This window comes from Contarinia nasturtii, unplaced genomic scaffold (assembly GCF_009176525.2).
Source record: "Contarinia nasturtii isolate CC-2019 unplaced genomic scaffold, AAFC_CNas_1.1 Cnas_scaffold_350, whole genome shotgun sequence".
Lineage (NCBI taxonomy): Eukaryota > Metazoa > Arthropoda > Insecta > Diptera > Cecidomyiidae > Contarinia > Contarinia nasturtii.
The window spans coordinates 3,266,844-3,290,426 of NW_022197705.1; the positions used below are offsets into that span (position 1 = coordinate 3,266,844).

Here is a 23,583-nt window from a genome sequence, read left to right on the forward strand (position 1 = left end):
AAATCGTTCCAAAATTCTTTACAATAAATCAATATTAAACACAAAAACGTCGAATTCAACAAATGTTTGTACATCATTTTCAAAAGATCACATACACGCATGGGATTGAATATGTTTCTGTTTTTGAGTTGAAAAATTCACAATTCATATGTTAATCTAAATGAATAGTGTGCAAATGACATTTGTCATGTTGTGTTCAGTTGATAAAGGCCGCAAACAATAAATGTATACGATGAATACGAATGTGATTTAAAAAGCGACTCCATTTTTGCGTTAATAGAAAACCGAAATCACACTCATTTTGTGAAATATAATTCGCGGTATATATTCATCATTGTTTCATTGTAACGACACACAATCTGTCAAGAATAGAGTGAAACACACATTTATTCACTGGACCTTTTCGAGCTGAAAATGGTGAAGTTTCACTTGAATTGTGCTCAATCGGCCCAACCATACCAACCTCAGTTCGGCAATATTCCGCGGTCTTTGTTTCATTTATTGCGTAACAAATTGTAAAAATGTTCTCAAAATGTCACACCTCATAGTCGCTTTCAATTCATGATTCATCAAAATCTAGTTGCCTTTTAATATTCAGCGGCGGATTGTTTTCACTATTAAAAAAAAACATGTAATTTCAACGGAATTTTCTTCAATAATTTCGTTCATCGTAACCATTTTATCGAAATCATTTTTATAAAAGAGTTATGCGGCTTTTAATAAGCACGTTGAATGTTAAATTAATTGCTATAATTAATAAATGACACGAACATCGAATCGAAGTGTAAAAATCCCCATCGAAATCGAAATAGTTTCATGAAAGTGGAGAACAAGGGATAAAAACGCGAGCTATTTAGAAATTATACTGAATATTTATGAAGATCTTTCACATTTTTGCGAGCATACAATTTATTGCTTTTGTTCGTCACCTGATGCACGATCATGAACACTTACAAGCTTGGGTGGTCTTAAATGAATTCATTGTTTTCTTTTCGATATTTTGTTGTGAATAAATTGTAATTTTATTACTATTACCAAAATAGAACAACGACGACAGCTCTTCGTCTACTTATAAGCATGTAGTTTACAATTTTAACATCTTTTCCGCGTCGAACACCTTTTTTACACACAAAATGGTGCGAGCGTTTGGTTTGTAGTGCAGCTGATACTCTTCTTTTCTCATCCGTTTATTATAGCAGTTGTCTTTTCTCATCCGTTCATTATAGTAGTTGTATAGTCCCTCGATTGAATTATTTTTTCCAATTTTTTGTGAAAATGGTAATTTTACGGGTGCAATCGGTTATAAATGCTTGATTGTTCACAAATGCAAATGTACGTGGCTTGGGAACGTCCATAAAAAGGTAATAAGAGGGGAAACATGAAAATAGATAATGTTGATCATGTTCAATCAATAATAATATCGATTCGTGGTGAACAGGTTGTCTGCGATCGGGACCGTTACGCTTATGTTATTGATCCATCTCAATTTAAAGCATATGCTGAATTCGTTCTGAAACAAGTTATCGCGCCAAATTGAAATTTGTTTCTCACTCATCTACCTTCATATCGGGATTTTTCCTATGGAATTTTGCTATTTTACAGTGCGCAAAAGGAGAGGTGTACAGCTGACATCCAACCTGTTCTATTTTATATTTAATGCTCACTATTTCTGTCTTGTTTGAAATAATGTTTACGAGCACATTCGCCAGTTACAAAAAATTCTCTTCCGGTTTCGAATGAATTCGATGAACATTAGACCAATGTGAACAAAAATGTGCTCAAGTTCTTTGTCGTATCGATATCGAGAAAAAAGTGTTATGTTTCTTCGACGCAATAAAACTAACTCTTTGTAGAGTAAATCGTTTTATTGGCCAATGTTTAATGTTATGGCGCAAACATGATCCAGGTGCAAAGATATGAAATATGGAATTGAGTACGAACCGTAGAAGAGTTTAATTGCTTGGAGTGGAACAAACATGCAATAGATTTTAATTAATTTTTTTTTCTTCAACTCTCTTCGGTTGTGTGTTTTTTGTTTGTTTGTATGTCTGTTTTCATTTCTAATTTTAAAAATGGGTTCTTTGGTGTGCGATATTTTATTTCATGCGATTTTGATTCAGTTTTCACTTAATCAAACCCATTTACCTATATTTTGTGTGAGTTGTATGTGTATGTGTGTTTGATCGTAATGCGATATGGCAATCAAATGGACTGAATTTTCAGAAATGTTGAGTGGCGTAGGAAACTCGACTGCTGACTGTGCATAAACAACAACAAACATCACACTATGGCGAAACTATGACATGAACAGCATTCAATCCGTTTTTTTTTTCCTCTAAATATTCTGATTCATTAAAAAGCGGTTAAATTCAACGAAGAAAACAACAACAACACAGAACACGTACAACCGAGCAGAATATTGAATGAAAGAAATGAATATGAGCGAGAGACACAAGTCACGCAAACTCCAATGAGACCAACCGATTTAGCACACATCCGATTTGATAGCGATTTAAGCATTTGGTGTTGGTTGCTGTTGGTTTTTTTGCTCTGTTTACGTTTTTGCATCAAGAGATTGTGATGAAGATGATTACGACGACGATGCGTACGCAAAGCAGTCCCTCTGCTGTATTTGGTTTTTTTTTGTCTTCTCTCGGATGGCACACGAATGACTAACTCGAAGGAACTGGCCGTTTATCATCGAAATAAAGAGAACAAAAATGCAACAATTCTTTTCGACAAAAAAAAAGAGTCAACCAAGTTTTCTGCAAACAACAAACAACGACAAGAATGTGTATTTTCCCCCCTTTTATCACTCTTTCCTCCGTGCATTTCTCCACACGAAATTCTATTTTCATTTACACTATTCCATTTGTTTTGTGTTTTTCTTCTTTTTTTTGTTGCAATTTGTGTGGCTGCGCTGCTTTTTGCTTCTGTAATGATTCATACATTTCGGTGTGTGTACACTTTTTTACTGTTGCCCCGGCAGCCACACGGTGGTGTGAATGAAGAAGATATCCGTTTTGCCAGTTGTTGTTGTTTTTATTGTAATTTTCTTACTAGATATTTTCATTCTTTTTAATTGTTGTTGGCAACCGACATAACAACCGCATAATTTATGGGCACACATACGCGCTCACTTTTCACTCTGAATTTCTGCTTTTGCTATTTATTTTTGTTATTGCCATTTCGTTCTTATTTGTGTCTCAGTAAAAAAAATGTACATTCAGTTAATATTCAGGCATTTCCAAGCCGACAAATGATTACAAAAGCATTTACATTTTTTCGGTATAAATTACCAAATCCAGTGAATATCCATTGCATAATGGGTAAGTCGACGATGTGTATCTCTGTATGCTCAGAGAGCGTACGTTCTGACAGACCAAAGCGCATTCTTTTTACTTAAATCTCTTTTTTCCTCTCGCCTTCTCTCTCGCTCCCAGTACCGGTAAATGTATATGCACAAATGATTTCAGTACCACGAATTGGCCGTAAGAACGCGTCAGACAATCACACACACTCATTAGCAATACATACGATTGGATTGTATGTTTTCATTTTATGAATTCTCTCACTCTCACTCGCTCCGCTCTTTGTCTTGATTTTATTAGCCCGTTTTCATTGAATTTATATTCAACACTTTTTGTGCACCGTATCACGGATTGTATCAGAGCTGCATCAGTTCGTTCATTGTGAAATTGAAATAATCACATAAAAAATTCTAAACGGAAATCTTCTGAATCGTATGTCTTTAATTACTTCGCAAAGGAAAAAAATAACTCACAATTCGGGTTAGAAATTCTAAATTAGAATAGATTTAGTTGGAATAAATCCATTTGATTTATACAAAAAATGTGCCATTGAAACAACTCAATTCATTCATTTCAAAATGTACCTTTTTCTTCGAGTATTACTCTAATTTTTCTATTGAGCTTCAATTCAATACAATTATTTGAGTTCAATGGGAAAATGTTCATATTTCGATTCTTATAGAATAATCTCTGAACATGACGCTTCAATCTCTTGGAAATAAACATGGAGTTGAAAGCGAAGGAAAACAAAAAAAAAACATAGCCAACCAAACGAATTTTTATTTTCACGAACAAAATCGAACACATGTTCAGTTTCTCACCAAGCATATAATTAAGGCTTTTATCCAATCAGAAAATCTCCGGGCTTAACCGTTTGCACTCTATATCTCTCTTGATGCCGATGTTCCATATTTATAAAATACATTCGTTCGAGCTAAAAACATCGTTCCTCGTGCGCATCTTCATCTATTCCGTATGTCGCTGTGCTCATATCTAAGTAAGCGGGAAATACTCTACTCTCTGTTGTTTCGTGCATGTACGAATCGCATTCATTCAACGACCGTTCAAACCTATAATTTAGTTGCAATATGTCTGTTTGGATGATAAAATACGAAGAAAAAAAAGGGGAAGACCTCCTAAAATTCTCAAATTTTCCATCATTAAAATGCGCTCTTTTCAAAACAAAATTTAAAAAATCCCTTCTATTTACCAATTCAAGGCAATTGCTCATTTGCATGCCGCGGAATTGCAATGAAGAACAAAAAAAAAAGCGTCGCATAAAAAGGCGAAACAAAATATCGTCAACACTTCATAAAAGGTGAATAAAAAGCACATTAATTTATGTAATGTGCAATTGTCTCGAAGAAAATGAACGAGAAAAAAACACGACTTTTTTTCGATGGCACCTGAGTTTTTGCTTTGGTTTGCTCTCCATCTCATGTATCGTTCATTGTTAACCATAATTATAATTTTATGATTTATTAATTGTATAATTGTTGCTATTATTAATGTTATGCGCCACAGAACATCTTACTAACTTATATTTACGATTTTATATTTATTATTCGTATGCATAAGTTATGCGCGCGCTCATACATACACTCAAACTCACACTCACTTACTCACTTATTCTTCTTTTATTCCTGCATTATCCGGCCGCACATTAGCACACACACACTCATATACATTTGTATCATCGGCACAAACGAGCGCAGGTATTTTTCGAATATCAAAGGCGAAAACGAACCGAAACGAAAAAGAGAATCACATGAATGCAACATAAAAGAATGAACAAGCAGGAGAATAAGAGATATATAGAGAGAGCGACCGAAGAAAATTATGAATTAGTTTTTATGGCGAACAGAAGTAGTGCAGCCATCAATTACATCTCGGCACTGCATATGCATGCCGGTTTATTGTGTGTTCGAGCGCAATTCACCGTCATATGGTTTGCATTTTTGTGTGTGGACGCGAAAAATGTGTGCAGTGCGCATTCATTACAATCACACATTTTGCATTGAACATTAATGCAGAGTAATTGTTATTGTAAATTAATTTGCCATTGTGAAGAAAAACGAGCGAATGAAAGAGAGCGGGAGAGAGAGGGAGAGAGAAATAGTGTTCAAAAGCCCAATTAAATATTCCAATTTCATTTGAATTTGTGTAAAGAGCCAGCGGCAAAGCGATGGGCAGAAAAGAAATAGTCAAAGTGAAAGAAAAATTGAAATGCATTATTCATCATCATCATTGTCGTAATAATTCGTACGTGCAACCAAAACGTTTAAGTGACCGCAATTGCGATAAACGCAACACGCTACAACTATTAAAAAAATCGAATATTACATAGTAGAAGAATAGGAACAGAACTTCAAACGAAACAAGAACAGAAAGATAGAAAAGTTGAATAAAAATCGTCACAGCTATGAAAACAAACGAAGAATTACGTATTCCAATGCAGTGCAATGATTCAAGTGAGCGCAAAAAAGGGGAACACATCGCCAAGTGCTTCAGAATTTTATGTATCAATGTGCAATTAAAATGCATAACGATCTTCTGTGATCTATCTCGCCGATAAAAAAACCAAATGTAAATCACTGTGTTTTTCGATGCGGTGTTAAACTTTTGTATATATTAATTTGGCAAATTGTAAATTCACATATAGAAAATACATCGATCATATACGCTGTTCAACAACGGAACAATGCGAAATTGAATTATAACCGTTGAAAAAGAAACGCAACAATTGCGCTCTTTATTTATTGCATGCAGATTTTTACCGCTCACCCGCTTGCTCGTTTGCGATCATTTTCACGTATGATGCACTCGTGTGTTTAATGCGTACCACTTCATTTTTTCACGGATCTTGTGTTCATCTTTTTGTTTCACTGCGCTATCATTTCGATCGATTTTTCTCTATTATTGTTATTTGTCTTATTTGCGTTTTATTTTACAATATTATCATTTATTATTCAAACAAAATAGTTGTAAAATGTTTTAGCAACAATAGCACACATCGCAATGCAAAACAATGAATGCAGAAAAACGAAGCGTATGAAAAGAGGAGCACAGATCAGAGAAGAAAAAAAAATAAACTCAAACAAATCAGTGTCACATGGCACATCTCTATATATTTATGCATGGAATGCATTTTGTAATAAATCTTCTTTCGATATCGCAACGCGCATTTTTTTTTCACCAGCCACAACAATATAGAAAAAGTCACACACCGAGTGAGAACGTAAACAATACAACATGCATAATAACAACAACAACAAAAAAAGACAGAGAGTGCGAGCTGCGAAACAATTATTTGCATTTTAATTACACAATTATTATTTAACACCATTTTAATCATTTTTCATTTTTCATTATCATTAACATTTTACGTATTTTAAACGCATCGCAACGTTTCGATGCATGTGCGAATTGGGTTTGTTACAGTGCAATTTTTTATTCGCATTTTTACACCATAAAAGCTCATTCAATTTGTTTTTCCTCAATTTTATTTTCCGAGAGATACATAGATATAGGAAAAAAGAGATAGAGAAAGAGGAGAGGGAAAGGGAGAGAGTCTTTTTTGAATGAGAAAGAGTAATAATAAGAAAGAATTGTTGAAAAAAATGAAATTGTTAAATTTTGGCATTATTTTGCTAAAGAATAATCGATTGCAGTACTAACTTTTGACACTACAATCAATATATCATGCGAAAATGATAGTAGCATTATACTTAAAAAAACGAAAATATCAATTTTGTTTTAAATTATTGCAGTTTCTCCATTTGAATTCATGCAAAAAATTTGAAATTTCAATTAAAAAAATATCACAATGTTCGTGGGCTCTTGTCATCTTCTTCCTCAAAAAATTAGAACATAACTCGTCTCAAGCCACCTCTCACAGTATGAACGAGTTAAAATGTTTCCGCTAAAGTGCATTTATGCAAATTCAACTGTAGCACGGCCGCCTCAGTGGCCACTCACACTTGAATTGTGTGTGTGTATTTTTCAGCTCACACTCCAAACACAAATATTAATTTCCCTGTGCAATGTTCATTTAAATATGTTCATAGCAATCTTTGCACACTGCAAAAACCATTCATATTGAGCACGATGAGTTTATTAGGCGACAATATGACTTTGTACAGTGAGTCTCACTTGTTTTTCGTGTATGGTAATACAGAGCCACAACAACAATTCGTATTATACAATAATATAAACGACAATGTTGACTTTTCCATAACGATATTTTGCTGCTATTAAAACAAACTTTGATGCTCTGAATTTATAATTCGCATATTTTTAATGTCGTCGGCTTCTGGTTGTCTATGGTGATATTGCAAATATATGACGTTATGACGTTGCAAGTGGTAACTAACCAGCCAGTGTTTTTTTATGTGTTTTTATTTTTACCAACACAAAATTCGAAATAAAACCATTCGACAAAATCATAAATAAACATACATGATAATACCGATGGAATGGTGTATGATTATTGAATTAAATTGAAATAAATTTGAATGAGACAGCATAAACACCAATATAAAATGGCACTCAAGTGAACGCGATGTCGGCGTTTATTGAACATTTTTATTCAAAATGAAACAGTGATAATATCGGTCATTTAAGCTTTTAGAAAGAAACGAAAACAAAACATTAGGAAATTGATTCAGTGATAGCGTGTCGAGTGTTCGAATACAGCTAATTGGAATGGCCTAGTGAAACTCTTTACATAAATGATTTGATTGGTCGACCATTAATTCTTTGATCAATATAGAAGCGAATACAAGCAACTTTCGTATCATTTGAATAGAAAATCGGTTTAATTGAAAAGACAATGAGATTTATCGTCTGTTTGCGTATCGAAAATGCAGTTTCGTTGAAACAAATAGAAATAAAATTGCTTTTAAGATATAGCAGATGGTCATCAAATTGTTTAATATTGTCACTGCAAACATTCTATGAAAATTGACTGAACATACAGCATATAAAACAGCTGAAAGAAAGCGAAAATTAACAATATTCTTATATTACCACATGTCGTTCTAAAAATCGAGACAAATTAACATACTTAATTTAAATATTTCTAAACTTCGTCCATGTTTTTGGAAAAATGCAAAAGAGAAAATCGACCAAAAAGGAAGTGAAGAAACGTGGTCGATCGAAAAGTTGTGATGCATTAGCACTGAATCTAATCATCGAATGCGGTGCAACAATTCCCTTTACGGTGTTCATATATTTGGCCGTATATGGTGTAAATGAAGTCATTATTATGGATGATATGCCAAGCGTTCACATGCCCATCTCAATCGCATCCAAGATTCCATTGCGTATGAATTTGTGAATTAATATGCCACTTTTTTACTCTCTTTCTCTATCTCTCCCGCCATACCGAAGCCGTATTATCATTTGCAAATAAATGCACATATTTTCAACTCACATTGATTGCATACCAGACACCGATGCCGCGTCGAGAGTGCGAAACAGAATTACGCATACTAAAAAAAACCACCAACTCGCACTTGTGTTGAAATCGAATGCGAAAGCACTTTAAATGAAATCATAAAAAGAGACTGCTTTCAATCGTTAATTGAATTGTTACGGAAAAATTGTGAATATGGACTATGCGGCGTGGCGTTGTCACTGTTGCTGCAGCATTACTAATTCTGACATTTTTATGTGTGTCAATTTTAACAGCAAAATCGCAAGAGCTCAAATAAAATTCCGAATCCATAATGTTATTGACAACAACCTGTTCGCATCGTCGATTACAATTTTTCCACTGATTTCTCATGATTGCGCTTGTTTCTTCTTATATCGTCATCATTCTTCAGCCACATTGCATGCGATGTGCCACTGATAATGCAAACGGTTTATTTTATCGTTTGGCAGCAGTTTACTTCAATTGTGCACACATTTTCGATCACTGCTGCCTACATTTGACCGTGCATGTGTGTAAAATACTCCGCGCGTACACTCTGTGTTTTTTTTATTCGTCGTTTCTTTTTTCGTGCGGATACGGATTCGCTTCATTTATATTCCAATCACATTTTGAATTATTTACTATATTCTGTTGACGGTTTTGGTTCTTTTAAGACGCACACATCGCGTACGATTCGCAAATCGACCGATTCGTTTACGACGCATATAACAAATATTCCATGAATTATTCGATGGAATCAAACGATTGTTGCCGTTTTGTTGCTATACTTCATTCGCTACCTTCTTTTGTTGCAACTTTATTGTTATCGATTTGACTGGTTGTACAACCATAATATTCCGTTCGAACAAACGAATTGAAACTCATTCATCAGACACAATACAAGCCAATATGTCGGAGAGTTTGGTTATTTTCCACATTTTTCCATTATTACTATTATGATGAGTTTGCATTACGTCGTAATTCCCAACTGAATTTCGTACATTGTTTTGGAATTCATTTGTATCTTGATCATTGCAAAGAGCGATCTCCTGTCATCTCCACTATTCCACAATGACTTCATGTCATTTACTGGTTAAATCAATGACATAAACGCATTTTCACCAAACGTACACCTTTTTTGTTCATGCAATCTCGCTTGTCTTTCACTGCACTCATTTTTTTTAATGCCCGCATGAAGTGTGGCTTTTTATGGTTGAAGTCAAGTTGAAAATCATATTCCATGAACCGGGATCGAATTGTAGTACATAAATTTTGCAAATGTGGCAAAACATGTTTGTTTGCCGTCAAGAAGTTGATAAATTAAAAAACAATCTTCTACACAAGCTCAGCATAAAATAAAATAAAATATATGTACTCTTTGACACATTCATCTCATTGATCAATAAAACAATTTAACTTGAATTTTTATTGAAACATATTTATTTGGATTTTATTTTTACATTTTACGACTGTAAAAAATATATTATTAATTTTTTTTTTTCATTCTTTTAATTTCAGGTAAACAAAAATAATATTTCATCAGCTCATCTTGCTGTAAAACGCCTTGCCCTCTCCCCAAAAAAAAACGGTAAAGAAAATTTCATTGAAAATTATTGCGTAGAAAATGAATTCAGGCATTTGAGCACGAATTGTAGAAAATTCGTCGCAAAAAAGGTGGTTTGCGTCATTGAAATTTCGATAAAAATCAACAAAAATAAAAATCCACGAAAACAAACCCATAAACTGCTTTGAACATAACTCATACAAAAAACCTTCATAAAAAAATAGTGCCGTCGGCAGTTTGCCGCATGCAGTGAAGTGATCGTGTTTTCGTGCGGTGATCAAAGGTTTCGAATCGCTTTGTATTTATTTGAAACAGCAAACTCATTTTTTGTTTCAGGCTGGATTTTGTGTATGTTAGGCCGCAAAATGAAAATTCTTCAGAAATATTTTATTTTTTTGCTTATTTTAAGCTCAAAAGGTCACTTGGTGCAAAATTCAATGAATCATATAAGTTCCATGAATGAACTTGTTTTGAAAGTGTGATTTGTAAATTATAACACACATATATTCCACTTGAAACTAGTAATAATACAACATTTTCTACACTTAAAAGTTCATAAGGTCGAACACCACAAAGTTTGTGTATTTTTCAAAGTGACCAAAAGACACAGCAACTACATTGAAATGCCCGCTGTGAATGCGATAAGCGTCGTGATGACAACAAGATCAGTAAACGATTGGATTTATTGACGGTGTTTATCATTATCTCACCACTGGACAAAACTCTCCATTAACATTAACTAACCATAAATGTAAATCTAAATGCTCAATCACTTAGAAAAAAGAGACAAGCTACTATTCAAGTCACTTAACAACTTTATTAAGAAAAATTATCTAACACCAAATTTGTATCGCGCTTATTCGTTCGCTTGCAATAGAAATTGATGTGGAAAAAATTACGAATGACACGTGCCGAAACATAATCAATCAACGCGAGTTAATTTTTTGCCATGTTTCGTGTGTGGTAAATTGTATTTTAATCGACGTCTTTTGTTTAATTGCCAGTGTGCATTCATTATAAACATTATTTCAGAAGCGTTTTTTTCTCTGGCGATAACAATCTCGCTCTCACTCTTTCAGGTAAAATGACAGAATAGAACGAGAAAAATATAAACAGAACATAAACTGGCAAATAACATTTCACAAAATGCAATAGAAAAAGAGAAACGCACGGAATGTGATGCGTAAATGCAACATTCCACTGAATTAATATTGATCACTCACTCTCAGCCATTTTGATGAATGACCGCCCCCTTTTTTACTCTCTCTCTCTTTCGTTTTCTCGCATTTCACTATTCAGTAGTTGTTGTTTTTTTTTATCGAAAAATTTCCTTCACACACATCATTCATTTGCTATTCTGTCATATATTCGCCACCCGCCGCAGCTGTTGTGCCGAACTCGATACAAACATCAGCAAAAATAAAAAACAAACCAAAATAAATACAAATGACACACAGTCGGCATTAGCTCTCTCTCGCTTGCATGCACAACGAACGAAACCGAAAACAAAATACACACATAAGTTCTTGATTTGTGAGCTCACAAACACATAAACATGCGAATAAGGTGTGCATACCACGTACGTCATCTATTGCAATAAAACTTAATTTTCACCCGGTTCATGGAGAGGTTTTTTCTTCATGCTATTCATTTAGTGGTTTTCTTTTATGAAAAAAACCACCAAGATCATCTGATTTACTGACCGAAATTAAATAAAATTTATTTACTTGAATATTTTCATTGAAACGAAAACAAAATCAGCTGAAACCGTAAAATCAAGTTCAACTTAAACTCAACAAGCAATAATATACAAGATAAAACTTATTTTAACTGGAAACCAAATTAAAATATTTATCGGTTAATTAACATTCAATTTTATTTAAAGATAAAATAAAATAGGAGAAATGTTCATCATTCAAAAACTTTGGAGAAGAAAATAATAAAAAATAGTGTTAAATTCAATCAAAAACTCCGAAAAAGTATTCAAATCATTCAAAGTCCAAAAGAGCTCGTAAATTAAGATATTTGAGCATATATAATTTTCGGCGGCCGCATCGAATTAGTTAATCCAATATATAACAGGTGTCACTGCCATCACAGAGAAGTCGTCAAGAAGAATTTATGGTGTTTTCTCCTCCAATGATTCTCATTGAAGCGTCCGCATAAACAATGTTTCCATAAAGCTTCGAGGGGTTTCGTCATCGTCACGCAAACAACAACATATGTTGTGGAAATAGCATTTCATTACAATCCATACGCAGCATAAAAACCAAAATATTCATTTGAATTCTTTGAAGCACATAGCATTCTCGAACTAATCCAATTAAATTGTGAAACCATTTCAGATATGAAAGGAATTCTCTTTTAGAACAAGAATGAGAAGAAAAAAACCATTGCCTACATTCAGGCTCTTGTTGTTCTTTTTCTGTAATTTTTGTACTAAAATTCCAATTGGAATGAGAAAAAAGCTAGCGTCTACAGAAAATCAAGTATATCCTTGGAGATTGGAATCCAATAAAGTTTGCTTTTGAAAGTTTATTCGTAAATTAGCTTAGAGTTTGATTGAGCGCTTTAAAAACGTCATTGCATTCGAATTCAAAATAAGCATAACATGTGAATTTGGGTAAAAAAAAGGAGAAGAGACTGTCTTGTCGCGAATGTCATTGGTTTTCTATGTTGGCTTCATCGAAAGAGATAGAGAGAGAGAGAGAGCTTTTGTGTTTCAAAAGAGAGATGTGTGTTAGCAATAGGAATTGTTATCTCTTTTGCTTGGTTTGTTTTTCCATATGCATGAACATATCACAAACTGTTCATTTTCAATTTATGATCTTTTCTCCCGTTCATTTTCCCATTCTCCAAGTGTATAGGGTGTGTGTGTGTGTGTATGTCGGTGAATCAACAAACGAGAATGAGCGCGGGAGAGATAGAGAATATGTGCAAACATCCCAGCGGAATGAAGACCACATATCATTTTTCTGTTTTTGTTTTTCATTTATGCAGACACCAAAGCCACTGTGTAGCATGGAGTCTGTTGTGCGATGCACTGTTTAAAATCATAGACAGGCGGAATCGTAATTTTGCCATTGCATCGCAACCAACGAACTAAAGTATTTTTTTTTGTTCATTCTTTCGTTTTTCTACATACACACACACACACACTCTGTGTTGTTGGTGTCGTAACGTGTGCTTCGATGATGATGTATGTAGCCCTCGAGTCATTTTGCCAATTTTCAGTGGCAGAAAAACGCAAATACAATTGCACCAAATGTATTCGCGTCGTTAGGTTTTAGCCCTGAGATATCACAGAAGTAAACAATCAAACGAAAGACAAAAAAACTGACAAAATTGCAGAGAAAAACTTTTTACATCTATGAAAATATATGACTGTCAATGTCGAATGCTGAGAGGAAACAGTGCGAACACAGTTCGGAAAAATAAAAATGTAACGTTCTCAGTTTTTTTTTGCTTTCTGCACACATACAGAGAGCGTTATACACAAGCCGTAACGAGCAATGATTGGTAATTGCACATTGAATGTGCACCACATTGTGTATGATCAGCCGAGATATGTGAAAATATGACCGTTATCATGCTAATTCAATTCCATGAGAGCATATACACAATTCACTGCTGGCTCTTTTTTTATTCCAAAGCACAAATATCGTTGCGCGAATGATGTTTTGTTTTGATGATATGGCACTGCCGACAAAAAAAAAGAGCGCAAAAATATGGAATTTGCAAGTTTACAAACGGAACCGATGCTCATATGAAATCAATATAGTGAACTCGTGTGGCTCGAAATGGCGTTGAAAATTTCCGATATCTTCTTGTTTTTGCTGCTATCTCTCGTTTGTTTGGCATAACAAAAAAAAGTAGTAACGCTTTGTGCTCATCGCATATTTGTTCATTGTTGCTGCCGAATCGTTCGTCTGTATTTTTTTCTTCTTATGAATGAATCAAATGGGATTCTGTGTGTTTGCTTGTTTTCATCAGAGATGCAAGCGACTGACTGTTAGTACTGCTGTTGTCGTCGCCACCGTCGTCGTCATGCAAAAAGTTTTTAGTTTTTCTCATTTTTTTTCGTTTTCTCTCTATCTATCTGGCCATGGTTTTTCATGCTCAAGACGCATTCGACTCTATCCATAAAACTCCACATGAAACTATCGACCAAATTGTATATTCATCCGTGAAAAGCAAACCGAAAACCTGCCAGCCAATGGAGAAAAGTTTTTTCCATTCATTTTACTCTCTTGCACTTCGCTCACTCGCTCCGCTTGTTCATTTCTCTTCGTTTGTCTTCAGTAGTCTGGCACTTTTTTTCTATTTGTTTGTTCGTGTGTCAGTCGAATAGCGTCTGTGTGTGCATTGCCATTCGTAATGTATAAAACACACACACTTTGGTGGATATATGCTCGTGGAGGTGACACGATAAAATTAATGAATCAATGAAACAACAAACCAACTACACCTTACCATTAGTTATCGATATTTTCAATGACGCTCATTTAAAAGGCGTTTGAGAATATATTTTTTTCTCTTACTTTATTTCCTTTCGTCTCATTCTCTACTTTTTTTAAAAACTAAAACTTGTAATTAATGGTTTTTTGCCCCGAACGGGTAAATGCTGAATACTTTTCGGCGATATGGAATTTTTGCAAGCTCAGCTTAACGATTTTTTTTTCGGATGCTGTAGACCAGATTCGAATTGTCAAGGAATGTCATTTATTAGGGAAAATTTAACAAATTCGTTGATTTTGAAATTTTTTTTTTTTTAAAGAGAAAACTGAGTCGGTACGCCTTTATCGCTTGAATCTAATGACACAATTTATGAATCACACATAAAACTGTACTTCGGTTGAAAAGCTGTGAGATGACATGTTGTTGCTTGTTTTTTTGTTGTATAAGAAGAGCTCTTTGATGAATTGGAACGCTTTTGAAATATAAAGTGATTTTTAACGATTTGCTAAATTAAGAATGTCACTCATTGTAAATATGGCGGTTGTGACCTTTTCGCAACAATTTTGTGATGCCGTTGCTGATGAAATGTCGAATCAACGCCAGATGAAAAGAACATATATTTAATTTTGAGTAAAAATCATAAGTTTTCATATGCGATCATCAAAATACGCACACAATGTATTCAAAAATGTGGTGAAAGAATTAGTTGATGTTCGTACTCGTGCGATAACAGAGCAAAAAGTCCCCACAGAAACAAATTCCAATTGATTCGGAATAGAAAAGCCCCAAACTGGAAATTAATTTGATTAAAAACTAATTACAATAGAACAATTGGTCGGTGGGTTTTTTGTTGAAGCTCTTAATCGCTAAACTAATTTCAAGTGGAAAAAGACCAAAACAATTACCCGTTGTGTCAAATGTCAAGCAATTTGATATGATAATCAATAGTGTGTGGCCGATTCGAGGGCAAATTGTAAAATGTAAAGTGTGATAAGTGATAATTTTCTGGCGCCAAAAATGGAGCTGTTTTACAGTATGAACGGCATCGAAGCAGAAATGCGATAATTGCCATGTCTCAGTATATATAATTGTTGATAATAAATTAATTACGCTGACCCAGCACACTTATATGTATTTTGATTTAAGTTAACCCACATTCCAATATCACGCGGCCTGACACTGAAGAAATAGTGCGCTCATATGTTTTTCTTTTGTTTCGTTTTGCTTTCGAATATCGAAATTAATCGTTTATTTTTTCTTTTTTCTTTTCAGATTTGTTACCAGAAACTAAAGCAACAAAAAGATTATCGCCTCTTCAAAATAGTGTGACACATTGAAACACAGAAAGTAAAACGACAAAAAATAATCATAATTATTCGATATAAAAAAAAGAAATCCGTATGTAATACATTTATTGCGATCAGTATTTCGGAAATTTGAAGAAAATAAAACAGGAGCTTTAAACAGTGTTAATTCTATCATCGAGTAAAAAGAGGAAACAATCGAATAACATAAAAAAAACTAACAAAATGACAATGAGTACAAATAATTGCGAAAGCATGACTTCATACTTTTCTAACTCGTACATGGGTTCAGACATGCATGGTCACTATCCGAATGGTGATCATTTGGATGCTGGCCAACAAATGCATCATTACAGTCAAAATCCAAATCAGACTAATATGCCACCATATCCAAGGTTTCCACCATATGATCGAATGGGCTATTACAATCAGAATCTTGAACCAACAGGATTCTCTCGGCCGGACAGTCCGTCAAGCCAAGTTGGTATGCAACAACAACCGAACGGCACACAAATGACAACAGCCACACAACAGCAACAACAACCCGTTGTATATGCCAGCTGTAAATTACAAGCGGCCGTTGGTGGTATCGCCGGTCTCGAAGGCAGCTCACCGCCACTCGAACAAATGGGACATCACATGAATACTCAAATGACAATACCTCATCATATGGCACATGCACAAAGCCAAATTAACGTAAGTACTTTAAACAGAAGATGTGTGACATATTTTACAACGGTGACACACGGTGTACTCAACTTGATTGCATTCATTATGTTAGGTTCATCAAAATCAGCACATGGGAATGTACACACAAACGGGAAATGTGCCGCCTGTTGGAACGCCACAAAGTATGATGCATCAACAGAGTGCACAAATGCATCAAGGTCAACAGCAACCAGCAACAAATAGCCAAAACACACAAGGATCGCTACCCTCACCGCTCTATCCATGGATGCGAAGTCAGTTTGGTAAGTAAACATGCATTGTACGTCTGAAATTTCGAGAGAAAAAACGACAACATCCAATTAGACCAATGTGCATTATTAAAATGAGATTGCACACAGTGCGCGCTACCATTATTGTTTAGCAAATTCTCAAGAAAATATTTTTTTTTGCATTTTTTTTCGCACCATCAAAAAAACTGGTTGAAACAATACAATGTGCAGTTGTGCACTAGATTTCTCTGCTAGAGTATATCTCCTGCTGTTTTTACCATTTCAAAACAAAAATTGCGAAAATGTGATACGGTTTCCCGTCTTCTTTCTCTACTATTTGTCTTTTTTACTTTTTTCCTTTTTCCCTTCCGTTTCGCAATCAAGACAATTTCACTTTATTTTTTACACATTGTAACTTCTTCCCTTTTCTTGTGCAAAAAAAAACCGGGTGAAATACTGACTTTGATCTTCATTTGAAATCATTTGTTCAAAAGCGATACAATTATTTCAAGGACCATTTAATCATAAATTCACTTAAATGCAAAACAGAATCGCGAAAACACACGCAAATAATCCTTGAACATATACCACATTCACCAGCAAACAATCTAACTATATCTGTATTTTCAGCGCAGTGTGTGTATCTATGTGTGCGTCTGTATATATGCTTTTCAAACCTTTTTCAGTGAAACTCAATGTATATAAGTGCCGTACATGGTGGCCATAAATTTTGCAACGTTCAACAAATAAATGCAACAAGTGGCTCGTTTCGCTGACACATCTTTTAGTGCAAATCGTTTTCCCCATTCATTTTGAGGATTCAAATGAAAGTGTGTGTGTGTATCTATATTTTCCCTTTTTCAGTGTATCCTCTTGCAATTTCTTTACGTTATTTTGATGATAAAATTCAAAGCAGATGCGGTTTGTATTGTGTTTTCGAATCGAGCAGTCGTTTAAAATGATCATTTCCATGCAATGACCCGGTAATTTACAAAACCTATAATTTTGAAATGTGATTTCTCAATCATTGGAAAACAAATAAAAGTGATAATTAGAAAAAAAAAGAACGGAGGGAATGTCCCCATTTTGGTTTTCGATGGTTCATGAATACTCGTTCTACGCAAAAAATATTTATAATACGATAAACTTTTGAGCTGGAAACCAACTTCAATGCCGTACTAAATAAATACATGTCTAATGCACTGGTTTTTCTATTCATATTGTAGCAATCTTAAAACCTGTGCCACACCACAAAAATGCCAAACGCAGCGGAAAGAAAACTTATCTGTTTGCGCAAAAAAGGGAAGTCTCTCTCTCTCTCCCACCACAGTCAAACAGTTGAACCGCGATTTTTCATTGCAAAACTCGAAACGCTATGCGGCGCACATCGAAAGAGCGAAGCATAGCAAGAGTGAGCATGTTCGCGATTACGATTTTTCTTTGACAATAGATGGGACATTAGTCAGCGTCGAAAACACAATAATAACACATTATTCGTACGGCAGCATTCAATTTGTTTCTTTTTTTTCCTTGCTCTGGCTCCTACTCCGCCATGGCTTTTTCTCAACATTCTTTCCTATCTTTCTACCATTTCAATTCCGTTGATAAGTTTTTCGTTTCTTTGTCTACGTCGTTCAACTGGACGATTTTTTCTACTCTGGTCCATACACACATTCTCTCTCTATCTCGCCTCGGCTATATTTGGTCGTATGTTAAATGAAAAATGTATGAAATTTCATTTTACCTCGCTGTGTACATTGTTCACATCACACAAAAATTGTGTGTGTGTGATTCACAATCAATGTGTAGTGTATATGTGCGGAACGATAGAAAAAAAGTAGGCATCGCTTTTATGTGTGTTTGCACATGCTGGTATATATATATGAGAGAGCGAAGGAAATCGATAACATGAATCTTTATCTTTAACGCGCCTTTTATTGAATCCCTTGGTACAAGGAAAACTTTCCGATTTCATTGAACCTTTTTTCATCGTATCGTACCTTCTGTGTAATGTTTACTATCTGTGTGTGAAATGCCATTTTTCAATATGCTTCAATAACAAGTAAAAATTCCGAGCGGAGAAATAGAAAAAAAACATGCCAGGCATCGACCAAGACAAAAAAAAATATAATTAATTAGCGCTTTATCGGGTAGATGAATACACAGCCTAAGAAAATAGTAGTAGCCGGGCAAAAGGCAGTACCGTTTATAGCGCACATACATTCAAAGGAGGAAAAAAGCGCATCAAAGAAGAAGAGAAATGTTGAATCCCTTTTCTCTCAACGTTGTTCATACTAAAATGCGCTTCGGTCGTTGAATGCGGCCAACTATAGAGAGTGAGAGAGTGTGGTTCGTTATTGCGCGCACGGCCGCCTTTGTTTTGATTTTCTCTTCTTTGAGCGACGGCGACAACGGCATCGAACAATACTGGGATATATTTTACACATTTACGATTAAGACCAATTTTTCTTCCATTTTTCGGGCTGAAGATGAAATATTTAATGAGGGTAAATCATGATTTCCGGATTATTAATTTCATTTGTGTTTTCTTCGCTCGTTCAGTCATTTTCATTTTATTTATTTTTGGTGGTTCCGTTCTTCGGGTATTTTCTTTTTCTTTATAGCTTTTGTTTTGTCAACCATTTCTCATTTGCTTATTTCGTCCATCACTCGCATTTCATCGCCTTCAATCTTCTTTTTATTTTCTCATTCGGTTGACGTGGCAATTAAGCGAATTTATCTTGAAAAATCGATTTCGTGAATAAAATATCCTTTCTAACAGCAAAATAAACTAAGTCTGACTGTGGTCACGGATTAAACATGTTCAAGTTGTCTATTTCTTTGAAAATAGAATCGAATTAGAACGAATTTAAAAGGTTTTGACCCGATTTTATGTCATTAGAAGTTCATTTTTATTTTCAAAAACAAAAGAAAGATGAAACAAAAACAAAAACGAATCGAATTTCAACAAATACGAAAATAATTCGTAACATTAGCGCTTGAACCTTACAATGTACACAGAAAACATTATCTTTCTACGAGATAAGATCGACATCATCGAGCACCGAGTTGTTAATAAAATACAATAGAGCAAATAAATATAAAAACAACTGGAAAACCAAGCGCGTCACGAATGTTGAACCGAAACAAGAGAAGAAAAAATGAACGTCGAATACACTTCTTAAGTAGTGAAGCAAAAAAAAAATATACACTCGTACACCGCCGATTTATACGCACACACTGTAACAGCAATACTATTTATAAAAGATAAATAAATTGATGACTCTCATTGTGTATGTAGCATGTAACTAATGGATGGTAATCAATTTTGCTTTACATCTCAATCTCTTTGCGTTTTATTCTTCTTATTCTCTCAATCGTTGCTGCTCTTTTTTTATGTGTCTTCTGTTGTACGACTACTTTCTCGGTGCGTTTTGTGCCGAAGCATTTTTTTCGTGGTAGTTATTTTTTTTGTTTTTGTTCCATCGAATAGAACAGGGATTTTGTTCGAATAGAGCCATAGATCTGTTTTAGAAATACGCCAGACTGATGATTTTTCCAAACCGAGTCCCTTTTGCCGAAAAAACACACACACACACACACATACAACCATTCTGCACAAGAAAAATGAACAAAAGACGAAAATTTAACACCATCGAAAGTTTGGCAATGCAAAACTTCCAACGTTTGAATCTCGTTCACGAGTCATTTCTTCGACTGCTGTTCATTTGATTGCTAGTGCCTGGGAAAGAATCAGATATCAGACAATATATGTATCAAGCACAGGATAATGTCTATTTGAATGAAATCCACATTTTATTGCATAGTTTTATGTGATTTTGTTTTCATTGTTGCTCGAAATATTTCTTTGAGCAGCAGATATGAAGGGGGCAAACAACTCATATGTGCATTTTCGATAGCAAAGAATCAACAACGACAAGTAGTTCCCTCACAATCGAAGCGTTCGGCTGTATAAAAATAGATAAAAGAATGACTCGAACAAAAGAGATAAGTGTGAATCACAGCAACTTTATCGGCTTTAGTGCGAATCAAAATACCACAATCCTCTCTGATTTTTGGTTCCGGAACAAAATATTTCTTGCGACTATGTTTTTAATCTCTATTTGAAAAAAGACACATGCCCACCCATACAATTCCGGGTGTCAAATTCAATCAAATCAATAGAAAGTATGAATAATGTTCGGTTGTGTGCTTTCCTCGAAAACGAACGCGAATGCTTTTCATGAGCTTCTTAATCAAAGTAATTGCCATCTGCTTGTTGCCATGTGATGATGATGATTTCACGTATGTAAGCACTTTGAGTGGATAAAAGCACTGAAGATGTTTCGCGCTAGTGTCATCCGGATGGAGAGATTGTGCCAACGCACTGAGTCCCATCAGCATTAAAATGTCATCAGAGCAAAACATAAAACAGGAAATCACCAAAGTGAAATTTTTCTTTATTTTGCATACGAAAACAAGTAGTCGTTGTCGTCGTCATCATCGTCACCACAGCCGCCATCATCAAGCGTAAAAAAATGGAATACATTGAGTGGGTATGGTTAAGTGAAGCCACTTTAAACAAATAAATCAAAATTTCACCAGTACCAAGAGCTTTATACATTCTTCGCGCGCAAAATACGGCCACAAACTCTTCGTTTTCTTGAAAATCCAGAACGGAGCGAGCATACCGACTATATGGGATACATAACAATTGCGACAACAACCACGACGTCGTCGTCGTCGTCGACAACGACGATGTGAATGAAATCCTTTATGAATATGTTAAAACTTTTGCACTTCAATCGATTTAAAAGCAATTTCCCTCAATACAGTGTGAGGCTGTTATGGCAGTTGAAGAAAAAAAAACTGTTTCAACTTTAGAGAATAGAAGTGGAAAGAAGAAAATATGAAAAAGTTTTGATGCGTTGTCGTTAGTCTTTTTCTCTCCGTCTCGCAAGGCTTTGCTTCGTTTTTATCTGACGTGAAGTTTAAGTTTCTTTTTTTTTGAAAAAGTTTCGCTTTTTTTGTTTTTCCTCACACATTCAAGGCGGAGAAGAAAAAAATTGAGGATTTCTCAAGGAGTTTCATTGTATGACTTATCTATTCAATGTGTTTTCTGCATGAAAATTCCTATTCATCTCGGCCGTGATACATGGAAGTGGGTTGCTGATCAAGATGAAAGTGTGAAAAGGAAACAAAGATATGAATATGATAATGAAATTTCATATGTGCATATGAACATTTTGACAGCTAATCCTTTTAAAACAAACACTTTCGACAACACCGAACAATCGCTGTATATGCATAGTTTGTCCAAAATGTTTTTTTTTCCTCACCAACCATCAGGCACAAGTTTAATGTGCTGTCACATAATTTATATGTTTCGCATATTTTGAAATATGCTGAATATGTGTATCGATGAAGACATTGTCTTATGTGCAAGTATCAAATATTCTTTGCGAAGAAAAAAAAATTGTCGATCGTCACACCAGAAACAAAATCGAAAAGTTTTTTGCTTATTTTCCCACTTGAAAGAAAATTTAGCAACTTTTTTGCTTGGTTTAGTTTCAATTCCTACAAAAAAACCTCGGAATATCTGTTCCGGGATTTTCTACGGTGTTTGTGGTATTTTAAAAAGAAAGTTTGACGCAAAACTCCTTTGTCATTATATATTGAAAAGTTGAAATCTCACATGAGTAACTTTTAGAGAAGGTTTTTTTCTATTTCGTATCATTTTTTGGGGCGGTGCAGCATATAGAAAACCACATGAATATATTCAAATAGTTTACAATTGAGTGTAACAAGCAATACTGACCAAAGAATTCAACTCATTCAATGTGCATAAAATGTACACACGAAAGTCGTGAAGATGATTTGAACGTGCTTCTTTTTGGCTCATCTTCTTTAGATGATAGTTTTTTATCTTGTCAGTAAATTCACGCATCGTTCGATAATGAGCTGTTTAAAAAATGACCACATCGAAATAGCTGAACGAGTTCATTTTTTATTTAGCAAATGGTCCCGCAGTAAAATAGTTGTTCACAAGCTAATTTTCAAATCGCGATTTTATATGATCGCCATCAACTGTAGAAGCACAACTAATTAATCATAGATTTTCGGCACCAAATTCTCGCATTCGATTGTGCTGTTCATCATCATCGTCGTTGGTTTTTATGTATGTGTGTCTACTGGCTTTGCGATTAGTCATTCGCTGTATGTGTGCTAAATTAACAAAAAATAAATTACTGATAATAATTTGTTTTTGTTTTTGGTTTGTTAAATGCTCTCGTCGTGTGTAATTAATGTGTATTCTAATACCCAACTGTTGATTGTTGTCCGTGTGTTTTTGTTTTAGCCAACGATGATTTGTTTTTAACGAATTTTCCTATTCTCTCGACAATCATCAAAAGAAAAAACTTGGAACCATAACGATCATCAGCATTCCATTTCAACGAGGTGAAACTTGCAAAATTCATTTCGCACGGTTGATTTTTTCCCCTTTTTTTCTCTTTCTATCTGCAGTCTGATTGATTTGCAAACGCTTCTAATTAAGTGACGGATGATAAAATTCCTTTCGCAAATCAAGTCG

The 23,583-nt window shown here is 34.6% G+C and overlaps 1 protein-coding gene across 3 annotated transcripts in view; it reads left to right on the top strand.

Moving 5' to 3' along the window:
- The window catches only part of LOC116338328 (homeotic protein antennapedia), a 118,840-nt gene that overhangs the window by 86,986 nt on the left and 8,271 nt on the right, over nt 1-23,583 (top strand). For 2 of the 3 annotated variants that reach the window (XM_031763495.1, XM_031763496.1), the window contains 2 exons: nt 16,022-16,749; nt 16,835-17,024. In XM_031763495.1, coding sequence (XP_031619355.1) covers nt 16,279-16,749; nt 16,835-17,024 — 661 coding nt within the window. In that variant the 5' untranslated portion in view covers nt 16,022-16,278. Of the gene's footprint in view, nt 1-10,245; nt 10,316-16,021; nt 16,750-16,834; nt 17,025-23,583 lie in introns of all 3 variants that reach the window. The other variant, XM_031763494.1, reaches the window with a different exon arrangement.